The 14,458-nt window shown below is 36.6% G+C and overlaps 2 protein-coding genes across 5 annotated transcripts in view; one reads left to right on the top strand and one right to left on the bottom strand.

Moving 5' to 3' along the window:
• The window catches only part of LOC143367696 (gamma-aminobutyric acid receptor subunit alpha-6), a 35,546-nt gene extending 32,170 nt beyond the window's left edge, over positions 1-3,376 (top strand). For both annotated transcript variants that reach the window (XM_076809777.1, XM_076809776.1), the window contains exons 9-11: positions 1,146-1,322; positions 2,190-2,332; positions 3,033-3,376. In XM_076809777.1, the coding sequence (XP_076665892.1) occupies positions 1,146-1,322; positions 2,190-2,332; positions 3,033-3,246 (534 nt within the window). In that variant the 3' untranslated portion in view covers positions 3,247-3,376. The remainder of the gene's footprint in view (positions 1-1,145; positions 1,323-2,189; positions 2,333-3,032) is intronic.
• Positions 3,377-7,016: 3,640 nt separating this feature from the next.
• LOC143367693 (uncharacterized) lies at positions 7,017-13,007 on the bottom strand. Of its 3 annotated transcripts, none has more exons than XM_076809771.1 (4): positions 11,943-13,007; positions 11,568-11,741; positions 11,146-11,455; positions 7,017-8,947 (listed from the first exon to the last, which is right to left on the bottom strand). In XM_076809771.1, the coding sequence occupies exons 1-4, from the start codon at positions 11,956-11,958 to the stop codon at positions 8,914-8,916; spliced, it is 534 nt and encodes a 177-aa protein (XP_076665886.1). In that variant the 5' UTR covers positions 11,959-13,007; the 3' UTR covers positions 7,017-8,913. The 3 variants fall into 3 exon arrangements, with proteins under 3 accessions (XP_076665886.1, XP_076665885.1, XP_076665884.1); XM_076809770.1 differs by lacking the exon at positions 7,017-8,947 and having other exon boundaries at positions 9,131-11,455; positions 11,943-12,032; positions 12,409-12,427; XM_076809769.1 differs by lacking the exon at positions 7,017-8,947 and having other exon boundaries at positions 9,131-11,455; positions 11,943-12,032; positions 12,110-12,131.
• Positions 13,008-14,458: the final 1,451 nt, after the last annotated feature.

Here is a 14,458-nt window from a genome sequence, read left to right as displayed (position 1 = left end):
AAGTAACTTTTGTCTTGGGACTTTTTTTCTATCTCTTACAGTTCGCGAGTTATAACACAAAATCGGAAAATAGCCGAATTTTCAGGGGTTAATTTCACCCCCTTCTAGTGAATTTGGGCAGCAAACAAAAATTGCGTTGTATTCAGCAGGAAATTCCCTACATTTTCACAAAGTTTCAGAATTTTTTGAATTTTCGGCTTCGGGATCATCCCTTGTTAGATCTCTAACAATAAAACGGAGCTTCGTAAACCAATCTCACACAGCCCAGTCTATCATTACACCTCATTCGTCTGCGCTGAATATTTTCCCTCATTTAAATACCCAAAGCATTTTAACCGTCCGTGGGCATACCCTTCTTATAATCGCAAATTGGTCGCAAGGGGTGCACTGCACCCCAGCGTCATTTCTGAGTTACCATCTTCGTGTTTTTGAATCTTTTAACTTCTCAGTGATGAAATCTGTAGTTGAACTTTTTTAGCGATTTCCCGCGGTTGTGGAAAAAACGGTTTTCATTTTTTCCGGGGCGATAAATCCCTCTTGGAAGCCGTAAGGGCGCGACATTTGAATCCGAAAATGGCTCTTGGGATGCGATACACCTCGTGCGACCACGAAGCGTTAAATTTGGGGAATTTCAAATTTCCAAAGCACTTAAGTTACCTATCCATTTCTTTTTTTAATTTGAAATCAGATTTCTGGAATAACATTCACCCCTTTGGGTATTAATCGAGAAACAAGGGACGTTTACTCTCCGCAAGTAAGCAAGGGGAGCAGTTTACCTTGCGGAAGTAAATAGTAATAAATGCGTTCTTATTTTTTTAACGGCCACTGTAAGAGCCCTTACTGCCGATCGCCGGATTGCCGTGCTTCAGGCGTTTCTGACCTGAATTTTTAAGCGTTGCTAACTAAAAAACGAAGCCCCCATTGCAATTTCGTCGCTCTTAATTTTCATCTTATTTTTTCACATAGAACCACCCATTTCATTTTCTACTATTTACAGAGACTTTGCCTCTTGTACGTACAGACATCTAACACAGTTTTAACAAATTTCAAATTTCTAAATAATTGAAAATTATGTCGCTTGATCGATTTCAATGTTCTCACGATTTTTTACTGGCTTTAAGACCCCGAGACTGTATTGTCATTAGGTTGGCAGTGGAGAAATTCCTTTGGACGAAGACAACTTGGGAGAAGAGACTGAGTCTAATGACCCAGATGGATTCTGCAGCATCGTATCGTGTAGTCCTCAAACAGTTCACCCAGAGACTATAATCGATGTGCCTCGAAGAAGAAGCTCTCTACTATGCGACGTTTACGGCGTTAACGTGAGCTCTTCGTAGTTGTACATACGCGTAAAATTATTATTATTAAGTGGTAGCTGACTATTCTAGTCATTTGACGTAATTTATACGTTATGCTTTATCTGACAATTATATTACTTCATGTTTCAGCCTTTACATTCATTTCTATAGTATATTACTATTTTTATAATTTATCGTGATAGTTTTCACAGTTTCCTTTTAATATCAGCTGTAAAGGAAAATAATAACATACAGTGGTAATTTGACAACAATGGTGGTGAATTTTATCTGGTTTTTATAGATAATTTCGTTTAAGGAAGAGTAACAATATTTTTGATACGATCAGATTCGTTGGGAACTATGTATTGTTTTTCTCATTAACTTTTCTGGACGTCTTAACGCGATTAAGTCGAATCAGTTTACGGTATAATCTTTGCATTCTGAAAGTTCATAAAGATGTATTTAATTCGTTATTTAAGTCGAGGGAATCCCTATACAGATTACAATTTTTCTCGCACAAACAACCAAAATTTCTCACTAATTCTATAGTAAAATAAAAATCTTTAATTATACGTATAGAACAATCTTAGACTAATTGTTAATGTACACACGGTATTGTTGCTTCCAGTTAATATAAATATATAGAATACCTACACTTTACGAACGTTACGAACGAAAAGGAATAAATATAAACAAACAATTTTCTATATTCTTCCTTTTCGCAGATTAGAATCCTATACTAAATTCATTTTAGGAGCACTCGTCTAGCAATATATCACCGTTGTTCTTCTTTACTGTGTATTTACTTTCCTTGTTCTTCGTCTTCTTGCATATAGTTCGTCTTCGTAATTTTTGTATTTAAATTAACATAATTAAAATTTGTTTATTCAGGAATCAGTGGCTTACGGAAGAGAGTCTATGTCAGTTTCCGTCACTTCAAGGCCATCGACAATGGAGAGGCAGACGCAGACGGAAGTATGGATACCAAAATGGCGGCAGTTCATTTACTGTCTTGCTGGGGACGAGGCGTACAGGTTAAACATTTTACAGAAAAATATACACCTGTTTTCAATATACAGGTTTTTATAAAATGTACACCAAATGTTGTTTTAAATTATTATTATTGCTTTCAAGAAACGAATTGTATGAATTTATTTAATACCAAGGAGGGGGTGAGATGATAAAATTGTTATGGAATTGTTTTCTCCAGTAAAATATAAAGGTTGTACCACATACAAATGAATTTGTTTTGTCACCAGCTGTAAAAGTATCATAACAGGAACACATGATTTTATTTAAAAAAATAATAATAAATAGGTAAAAGTATCTTCGAAATCTAAAATCTGGGACTAAAAGAAACTTTTATCACCTTACCCACTACTGAACCTAAATAAATCCATAAAATATTTCTCTTGAGAATGGTAGTAATTTGAAAGAATGTTTACAATGTACGTAACACATGGAACATCCACTACATAGCAATGATTATTTTTGTATATTTCTGAATACCTGTTTCAAAGACAAGCAAATGGCAGTTTTAAAATTTTTCGATTATATCCCTTCAGTTTGTTTAATATTCTTTTAATTAGGATCAACTAAAATAATTATACTGCAGTGTTAATGAAATTTTCATAAATACTTCTTTAAGGTACTTCGCGATTTTTTATTTCGTGTTTATATGGTATGTCTATCAGAAACTCTGGAATGTATCTTTTTTTCTATTTCTGATCGCAGGAGACGCAGGCAAAGGGAGGCGGCTGGGAATTGCAAAAGGCACGGGGAAAAAATTTCAAGGCATATAAACAGTGTTTCCTACATCGACGAAGTGGCACGAGTAGTATTCCCAGCCTCTTTCGGGATATTAAATGTCTGTTATTGGGTTGTCTACGTTACTTATCAAGAGGAATTCAAGTGGCAAGATCCACCGCTCGGGTCAATCTCAAAATAATTCCATTACAAAAACGTGAATCGAAATAGGAAAGGCCTGGATAATGTTTCATCTAGACTAAAACGCATTGTTCTAAACACGAAATAAGTGTTCAAATAAATTTTATGAACCATTAGATGTTCTAAGCAGAGTAACGCCTTTTTAATTCATTCTTTTCTTCAAAATAATATATTCTATATTCTTATAGTCTTGCACAAAGGTACTGTGAAATTGTTTACACGATCCAATAAGGGTTTAATAATTGTTCACAACAAGACGATTCTTCTAAATAATACTACAAATATTTCTCCAAGGGTTCATTTAACGAACGTTTAAACATTGAAAATAAAATACAATTTAAACGACGCACGTAGAAAAACATTTCAAACTCCAAGTGTTTCTAATTGAATAACTTTTTCCCATACATGTTACCGTCGCTCGGCTTTTGTTTTCGAGATATTCGCAAAAAACTGTGATCTGTAGCTGGTTTGGGTTAAAATGGTTTAGCACCCCCAAGCAGGGTTGCCACGGATCGTCCTACACACACAATTGTTATTCATTCGTGATGAGCCGTGACGTCTCTGACGCATCAGCGCCAACCTAAGTGAGTGAACGCAAAGTCAAGCTGACTTAGTGACGTCACATGCTTGTCACGCCACTGCGGTGAATTGCGGTACTAATTGGTAATTACGTGAATTCGTGCGAAGCACGTGGGACGCTCACTCACGTTAAAAAATACATGGCCCACTGTTTCCCTGTTTCTAATAAAATGTCTTGAGATGTATCGCTCATTTGCTGCAACAACGACACAACTCAAAATTGCAGTTTTTGAGTTATTAGTATAGAAAAAGCGGTTGTTATCTAATAAAACTTTTGAATCTGTTTCCCCAAAAATCGTGATTTTTTAGTTATGTCGTTGTTGCAGCAAATGAGCGATATGTTATTGACGAGATTTAAAAGAAAACACAAAATATATATTTATGCACTTATTGTTCTAAAGTCGAAAAATTTTATTGCGTTATATATGTGTAACGAATGTTATGTATAAACATATCTCTTTCAGGTATTTACAGAACATATACATAAAATATGCACCTTAAACTACAAAACGTAATATTACAGTCAAAGTATACTATAATGAACATTTAAACAGGAACATAAACACGTATATACATTTTAAAGACTAAAGTACATACGTTTATCAATATATTTTCTAATTATTGTCGCCAGTCTCGTTATCACTTTCATCTGTCGAGTCCGGGAATAAAATTCCCGCAAGTTCTTCTGGTATACAGTCGTTCACATACATTCTGTTATTAAATAAACTGAGCATTTCATCAGTAATGTTGTAATTGGAGGCGTTTAGATTTTTACTGTTTAAGTGTAATTTAACTCTAGTTAACGCAGCTATCGTTTCTGGATCCAGTTTGTTTCTCAGTTTTGTCTTTACTTCTGTGACATTGGAAAAGAATCCTTCGACATCAGCATTCGAAAGGGGCAACGTCAAGCACAACTGTGCTAGTTTTGATATGTTTGTAAACACATATTTACCGGAAGTATCGTTGGTGTTGCTAATTTGGTGCCAGAAATGAGGTATAGCAAGTAATCGTAAGTTTCCTTTCTCCTCGTTTGAAAAATAAAACGGTAATAAACGCCACTCATCTAATACGTCGTTAGAATTAAATTTAGATTTAAATTTGCTTAAAATACAATTCAATTGGTCACTCCGATGGCTAGTAATATCTAAAGCAATGCGCGGGATTAAAAAGTCCAGTGAATTTAAAAATATCTCGTTAAATGGCAATCTTTTAACAATATTTTCGAAGGCAGATTGATAAAATTGTTGTATATTTATATAAAATTGCATTATTCTTTCATCTCCTAAATTACAATTCATAATTTCATTAATTGTTGACATAGATTCCGCGCCGATAAAAATTGTTTGTACTGGCACTAAATTTGCTTCATTATACACGTCTATTTCGTGTATATTGGGTACCACAATGTATTCAGACTTTATAAAATTACCTCCCAATAATCTTACCAACCTCAAACATTCGGGGAACAGGCAATGCACAATAGCTACCGAGCTCTGAAATAGTCTACGGAACCCAGTAAATATGTATAATACGTAATTTAAAAACTGCACGTATGCTTTAGTATAAGGGCAATTAAAATATTGAAATATTTTGTTCGCAACTTTGGACTTTCCTTCTCTTACTGCCTCCAAAAAGATAGCATATAATTCCTGCCACAGATTTAAAATTCTTTCCACGCATTCGGTTAGTGCCAGCCATTTCGTTCTTGAGGAGTGTAGAAGTTTTTTGTTCGCAAAGTTTATAAAATCTTGCATACCTTCTGAAACACTCTGAAGTTTAGGACTTCGGGAGAAGTATGTACAAACCGAATCCAAAAGTTCCTCAATGTGCGATGGCAAGTGCTTGCAGGCTTGGGATGCAACCACATTCATTGAATGGCAGATGCATGGGAAGACAGAAATTTCTTGATTGTCTGCTAGTAAACGAGAAATCAATGAATTCTCTCTTCCCAGCATTACATCCGTGTTGTCAGCGCACACACCAACGATATTGCTTACAGGTAAATTATGTATCTTTAAAGAATGTAGAAGACACTTATGTAAATTTTCGGCTGTGCATTCCTTAAGTCTAATCAAATCTAATAAATATGTGTATATTTTTTCTTCGTGGATATATCGAATTAGAAACCATACAATGTTTGTATTGGATACCTCTGTGGTTTCATCTATCAGAATAGAAAACAATTTGCCATGTAACATGGCTGTAGTTTCTAAAATGACGGATTTATTTACAACATTTTGGATAATTGCTGAGATTTTACGTTTTTTAAGAGACATGTGACTAAGTATATTTGGGTCTAGCGGTGCCATATGCGTCATTTCATTAAACAGTTTGAACGAGTTAATGGACCTATTGTGCTCTATGATGTCTATGCAGTACCTTATTTCTGCCACCTTTATGATATCTGAAAAATTCCTTGTTGGTTGAGCTGTACTTGTTAATGGTGCCTCTCTATGCTCCATGTTCATGTTATGCGTTACAGTGCTGGCATGGTGCATTAGTTGAGTTTTGCCAGCAGTTAAAATTTTGGAACAAACTCTACATTTTACTTTGTACGGATCCTTGGTTCCTTCGAGCCACGGTTTAAAATGTGGGTCCTGTAGCCAAGCTTCGCGAAATGCTTGTTTTGGTTTTTTCCTGACGAATCTCCTTTCTTTTGTTGGTATCTTTGCAGGGGGCCCAGCACTGCCTATTCATAAAATACCAAATTTTATTCATAAACTATTAAAAAACAATTTCTATAAAATAATCATTGAAAAAAGAAAGTTAAAAAAGAACGTTAAATTAAAGAAATATCTTACTTGAATCGTTTTCTGTATCTGAGCTTCTAGTAGGTGCTTGGCTGGGTCCAGCAACATTGGTACGAATGATTAAATAAGCTGTATTACTGGGTAGAGCAAGACCGGTTATTGGGACTGGTGGATTAATGTTTGTAATTACTGCATTGCTAGGCCCGGCAAAATTGGTATCAATACCTAAATAAAATATTCGTAATTAGTACATTTCTAATATCATAACAGTACATACTAAAAGAATTGAAAAGAATAAATATTAAAAGAAGAAAGAAATGAACATAATGTTTAGCATATCCTTGTTCAAAAAGATACTTAAATTTTTTAAGAAATGATCATTTCTAAAATTATGCTGATGCAAAAGTATTAAATATTTGTCTTACCTGATTCGTTGCTCATATTGAGACTGTAATTAAACACTTTACAACTCTGAAAAGCGGCACAAATCACAAACGTGTACGTTGCGTCTACCTAAATACTTCTACAAAAATACGTTACGAATTCAGGGTTGCCGAGCAACATTTTCATGAGCAAACTTGTTAGGGAGGGGGAACACCTACAGAAGTGGTGGCAATGCGTGCGTGAGACCAGGGTGGGTAGGAAATCCAGTAAGTACACCTCATGATAATTAGCGGTGGGCGAACACCACGATGGCGCCGCGACGTCAACCAATCAACGCCAAGATTGGTTCCCCCTCCACTACACGTATGTTTCCTGTCGACTGGCAATCTTGTGTAGCAGAAACATTCCGGATCACGGTGTAATAGACAGGTGTTTCGACTCAGCATCTTTACTCCGGCGATTTTATGTGCCGATTTCTGTGTGGTTCCTCTGGCTGTCGCGAGAAGCGTTGTGATAAGAAAACCATGTACGGATGCATTTATGTAATTGTAGGAGTATTATGCGCAAAATGCTGCTTTATATGTGGGCTTTCTTCCTTCAGCGGCAATCTAGCGACCGCCAGAAAAATTGGGACGAAAAGTCCCACATTCTGAAGAGGAGTCGGAACACCTGTCTATTACACTGCGGCGGTGCGTCTATGACGTCACGGCGTCACCACGCACACATTACCGCCACTCCTTGTAGGTGTTCCCCCTCCACTGACAATCTTGTGTGGCATGAACATTCCTAACTACCCCAGGGTTCCTGCCAGCAGGAACATTCCTGACTACCCTGGCAGGAATATTCCTGACTACCCTGAACGTTGCCAACTCGTTAGTCTCTAAAGTTAGGGTAGGATCAAAGGCGGATTTAACGGCGGGCACACCGGGCGCGCGCCCAGGGCCCCGACTTCTAAGGAGCCCCACAAAAACCAACTTTCCACTTTTTTTAATGACACCAAATTTGATTTCATATTGTATTTTTGTTGTTTAAATGTGTAATTATTAGTTTATTATACGTATAGTATCATTAATTATAACCATACTTTTTCGTATGTTCAACTACTAGTTCAAAACTTTGTGATTATAATTGTATTATTAATTATATTATACATATACTTTATTCAAATTTTATTGAATTAAAACCTTATGAGTACATAATCTATTTATGTGTTTAAAAATATGGTTAACGTGATTTTATTTTTCCTGTCTTTCCCTTTTTTGTAAGGGGCCCAATATTTCTTTTGCGCCCGGGGCCTCAACCGACCTTAATCCGCCTCTGGGTAGGATAAGTTTGTACACACAGGATAAGTTAGTCTATAAGCGTGGAATAACAGACGAGGTATAGGATATACCTATCACCAATGCATTTTTCTGTCACCGGTTTGTGGGGTCCAGCGATACCAGAGAATAGTTCACGCAGGGTTGCTGGGAATGCTCTTGATGGACAAGATTATCAATGGAGGGAAATCAGCTACAGAAGTGATGGTAATGTGTGCGTGAGACGCGATGATGTGAAACGAACCGACGCACAGTGGGCTGAATTCACTTATTTGGCGCCATTTTGATCTTTTTTTAGATATCGGAATGAAATTGACACCAAAAAATAGGATAAAATTATTCCTTTCTAATGATGTATAATTTAATATTTTTCATTTATTTATTTACTTTTCATTTTGTTTAACTTAATTGTGAAAAAAAATTGGAAACTATTCATTTGGTACTTTATTTAATGCCCTTTTCAGTGGTTCAAATTGAATGGTCGGGAAACTTTTAAATCACTCCCTAGAGGATCACTAGACGTCACATACTTGTCACGCCACTGCGGTGAATTGCGGTACTAATTGGTAATTACGTGCGAAGCACGTGGGACGCTCACTCAAGTTGAAAAATACATGGCCCACTGTTTCCCTGTTACTAATAAAATGTCTTGAGACGTATCGCTTCTTTCCTGCAACAACGACCCAACTAAAAATTTCCAGTTTTTGAGTTATTAGTATAGAAAAAGCGGTTGTTACCTAACAAAACTTTTGAACCTGTTTCCCCAAATATCGTGAATTTTTAGTTATGTCATTATTGCAGCAAATGAGAGATATGTTATTGATGAGATTTAAAAGGAAACACAAAATAATAATAGAAATATATATTTATATACTTATTGTTCTAAAGTCGAAAAATGTTATTACGTTATATATGTATAACGAATGTTATATATATAAACATATCTCTATCTGGTATTTACAGAATATACACATAAAATATACACCTTAAACTGCAAAACTTAATATTACAGTCAAAGTATACTATAAAGAACATTTAAACAGTAACATAAATACGTATATACATTTTAACAACTAAAGAACATACGTTTATCAATATATTTTCTAATTATTGTCGCCAGTCTCATTATCACTTTCATCTGTCGAATCCGGGAATAAAATTCCCGCCAGTTCTTCTGGTATACAGTCGTTTGCATACATTCTGTTATTAAATAAACTGAGCATTTCATCAGTAATTTTGTAATTGGAGGCGTTTAGATTTTTACTATTTAAGTCTAATTTAACTCTAGTTAGCGCAGCTATCATTTGAGGTTCCAGTTTGTTTCTCAGTTTGGTTTTTACTTCTGTGACATTGGAAAAGAATCCTTCGACATCAGCATTCGAAAGGGGCAACGTCAAGCACAACTGTGCTAGTTTTGATATGTTTGTAAACACATATTTCCCGGAAATATCGTTGGTGTTGCTAATTTGGTGCCAGAAATGAGGTATAGCGAGTAGTCGTAAGTTTCCTTTTTCCTCGTTTGAAAAATAAAACGGTAATAAACGCCACTCATCTAATACGTCGTTAGAATTAAATTTAGATTTAAATTTGCTTAAAATACAATTTAATTGGTCATTCTGATGGCTAGTAATATCTAAAGCAATGCGCGGGGTTAAAAAGTCTAGTGAATTTAAAAATATCTCGTTAAATGGTAATCTTTTAACAATATTTTCGAAGGCAGATTGATAAAATTGTTGTATATTTATATAAAATTGCATTATTTTTTCATCTTCTAAATTACTATTTATAATTTCATTAATTGTTGACATAGATTCCGCGCCGATATAAATTGTTCGTAGTGGCACTAAATTTGCTTCATTATACACGTCTATTTCGTGTATATTGGGTACCACAATGTATTCAGACTTTATAAAATTACCTCCCAATAATCTTACCAACCTCAAACATTCCGGGAGCAGGCAATGAACCAGAACTACCGAGCTCTGAAATAGTCTGCTGATCCCAGTAAATGTGTTTAATACGTAATTTAGAAACTGCACATATGCTTTAGTATAAGGGCAATTAAAATATTGAAATATTTTGCTTGCAACTTTGGACTTTCCTTCTGTTACTGCCTCCAAAAAGATAGCATATAATTCCTGCCACTGATTTAAAATTCTTTTCACGCGTTCGGTTAGTGCCAGCCATTTGGTTCTTGAGGATTGTAGAAGTTTTTGATTCGCAAAGTTTATAAAATCTTGCATACCTTCTGAAAGGCTCTGAAGTTTAGGACTTCGGGAGAAGAATGTATAAACTGAATCCAAAAATTCCTCAATGTGCGATGGCAAGTGCTTGCACGCTTGGGATGCAACCACATTCATTGAATGGCAGATGCATGGGAAGACAGAAATTTCTTCATTGTCTGCTAGTAAACGAGAGATCAATGAATTCTCTCTTCCCAGCATTACATCCGTGTTGTCAGCGCACACACCAACGATATTGCTTACAGGTAAATTATGTGTCTTTAAAGAATGTAGAAGACACTTATGTAAATTTTCGGCTGTGCATTCCTTAAGTCTAATCAAATCTAATAAATATGTGTATATTTTTTCTTCGCGGATATATCGAATTAGAAACCATACAATTTTTGTATTGGATACCTCTGTGGTTTCATCTATCAGAATAGAAAACAATTTGCCATGTAACATGGCTGTAGTTTCTAAAATGACGGATTTATTTACAACATTTTGGATAATTGCTGAGATTTTACTCTTTTTAAGAGACATGTGACTAAGTATATTTGGGTCTAGCGGTGCTATATGCATCATTTCATTACACAGTTTGAACGAGTTAATGGACCTATTGTGCTCTATCATGTCTATGCAGTACCTTATTTCTGCAACCTTTATGTTATCTGAAAAATTCCTTGTTGGTTGAGTTGTACTTGTTAATGGTGCTTCTCTATGGTCCATGTTCATGTTATGCGTTACAGTGCTGGCATGTTGTATTAGTTGACTTTTGCCAGCAGTTAAAATTTTGGAACAAACTCTACATTTTACTTTGTACGGATCTTCGGTTCCTTCAAGCCACGGTTTAAACTGTGGGTCCTGTAGCCAAGCTTCGCGAAATGCTTGCTTCGTTTTTTTTCTGATTAATCTCCTTTCTTTTGTTGGTATCTTTGCAGGGGGCCCAGCACTGCCTATTCATAAAATACCAAATTTTATTCATAAACTATTAAAAAACAATTTCTATAAAATAATCATTGAAAAAAGAAAGTTAAAAAAGAACGTTAAATTAAAGAAATATCTTACTTGAATCGTTTTCTGTATCTGAGCTTCTAGTAGGTGCTTGGCTGGGTCCAGCAACATTGGTACGAATGATTAAATAAGCTGTATTACTGGGTAGAGCAAGACCGGTTATTGGGACTGGTGGATTAATGTTTGTAATTACTGCATTGCTAGGCCCGGCAAAATTGGTATCAATACCTAAATAAAATATCCGTAATTAGTACATTTCTAATATCATAACAGTACATACTAAAAGAATTGAAAAGAATAAATATTAAAAGAAGAAAGAAATGAACATAATGTTTAGCATATCCTTGTTCAAAAAGATACTTAAATTTTTTTAAGAAATGATCATTTCTAAAATTATACTGATGCAAAAGTATTAAATATTTGTCTTACCTGATTCTTTGCTCATATTGAGACTACACTTTACAACTCTAAAAAACGGCACAAATCACAAACGAGCGCATAGCGTCTACCTAAGTACTTCTACAAAAATACGTTACGAATTTAGGGTTGTCGAGCAACATTTTCCTGGCTACTTGTTAAGGAGGGGGTACACCTACAGGAGTGGTGGGAATGTGTGCGTGAGATGAACCGACGTCAGCGCCGAACGACACATATTTCCCGGCGACGCTGGTTGGCCGTGGCGCCTGTTCGTCTTTCATCGTGGCGTCTCACACATGCATTACCACCACTCCTGTAGGTGTTCCCTCTTCCTAATAAGGGCAAATTCCACTTACGCCCAAATCGCTCACAACGCCCGTGATTTCCATTACATATCGCGATCGCGGCGGACGATTTGTGCGTAAGTAGAATTTGCCCAAGTTTGTCCAAGAAAATGTTGCTCGGCAACCCTGCTTACGATTCGAAAATGTGGCATCACTCATGCGGGTTGGCTTCGCGTTCTCGTCACTTGGCTTGGCTTGGCGCCAGGGTAGTCAGGAACATTCCTGCCAGCTTGTCACGCAAGATTGTTAGTAGAGGGGGAACACGTCACGCATGCGCGTGATTACGCCGTAACGTCAAACCAATCGACGCCCAGCTGGTGTTGGCTCCAAACCAATCACCAGCAAGGTTGGTTCCCTCTCCACTACGCGTATGTTTCCTGTCCACTAACAATCTTGTGTAATAGGAACATTCCCGACCACGGTGTAATAGACAGGTGTTTCGACTCATCATCTTTACTCTGGCGATTTGGGCCGGTATTCATAGTCGCTACTGAGAATACCGCCCTAAGAGAGAGTCGTAATTTCACTGTACGGATACGGAACTGACAAGTGTGAACTGCTTCATTCCAAAACAAGCAAACACTTGATACACTCGAAAAGAGTTCCCTTTGCCTCATGGACCATGGTATGGTACCCCTCGGCCCAAACCGAGGCTCAGGTTTCGACACACGCTTATTCCTGACGCTTATTCGCCACGGAGGTCCTTCGAATAACGAATAAAACATTATTCGTTATTCTCAAATAACTTCCTTTCTCGCAATTCTTGTTCGAAATTATTCGGATAATGCACAACTCTGTTTACACCGTAGATGCTTTTTTTTATAATTTGTAAATCCATTCAATAGTTAATAAGAAAAGAGTCAATCAATTTGTAACGGTCTGTAGAATTTTAACTACTAATTTACAATATTCAAGTAATAAAGAAACTATTGCAAAATCTCCTTGGATCCCGAAAACTACGAATTTAAATTTTACAAAAACGTTTCGATTCATTACTTTTAATGATTTTTACGTGTCGTAGGATGAGCACCGTCTAGACGTGCGCAAAGTCTAGAGATTTGCGGGAATTTCAGTAACAGCGTCAGTTAGTTAAGTATTCTACTACACGTAAAGTACTAATAAATAGTGATCCTCTAGGGAGTGATCGGAACAACATGTATCGTCGCTGATTGGTTGCCGTGATTTGGAGCAAAAGCGAAAGTAGACGGAGAAAGAAACTGTAAAAAAAAGACAGAAATACTGACAGAAAGAGAGAAATACTGATAGAAAGAGATAGATAAACGTTTAGGTTATGTTATTTGCCGTTTTGCTCCAAAATGACTGCGGTTATACCGATCACTCCCTACAGGATCACTACTAATAAACAATATCCAGCGCCATAGTGTACTTGATCCCCGAAATGGATTTTCGGAGAGAAATCCGCGCGAGTCGTTGACGAACCGAGCCGAAGCATAGCGTATCAAAAACCTGCCCTCTATGTCAAACTCTCTCTCTGAACAAATCACATGTATGCAAGCACGCCCGCACCTTTCAACATTTCAACACATTTCAGAGTAGTTCCTGAGTTGGACGTTGTTCATGAACAGAGGCCACTAAATTCCGTCCTCAAATTATGGGTCGGTAACATATAGCGAATTCGGTACCTCGCACTGACTCTGCACTGGTGCCAGATTACTTGGATTGGTTGTTCCTGATAGAAATGAAGATAGCTCTATAAGAATCAACCAATCCAACTCATTTTTTGGCACCAGTGCAGAGTCAGTGCGAATTAACGAATTCGCTAACAGTTTGGGTGGTGACACGAACTCCCATAAGATGTTAGATCTATCCTATACTTCGTTTGTGGTTATACCTCGTATGTGACTATATATATATATAGTGTTTGTATGGATTTAGCTTTCGCTGATACAACAGTCTGTGACTAAACTGGGTTCATCCTAAGAAAAACTTTTTCCGCGCAGGGATGATTCTGATTGCTGATTGGTCCGACTCCCCACTTAACCGCCTACGTTTTTCTCCGTCTTACCGCCTGTTACCTCTCTGTCAACCGTTCCGCACGCGACGCCTTCATATACACGGTGGCACAATTATTTCCGAATACGCACGGCAACTGCCTGTTTTATAAAAATTGTTTTGCAGTTGTTTTGAATGAACTTAGTTTATTTCAGAGACAATAATTGTTAT

The sequence above is a fragment of the Andrena cerasifolii genome, chromosome 4 (genome assembly GCF_050908995.1).
Source record: "Andrena cerasifolii isolate SP2316 chromosome 4, iyAndCera1_principal, whole genome shotgun sequence".
NCBI classification, from domain to species: Eukaryota; Metazoa; Arthropoda; class Insecta; order Hymenoptera; family Andrenidae; genus Andrena; species Andrena cerasifolii.
The sequence above is the reverse complement of the archived record's forward strand: the minus strand, read 5'-3'. Positions and strand labels throughout refer to the sequence as shown.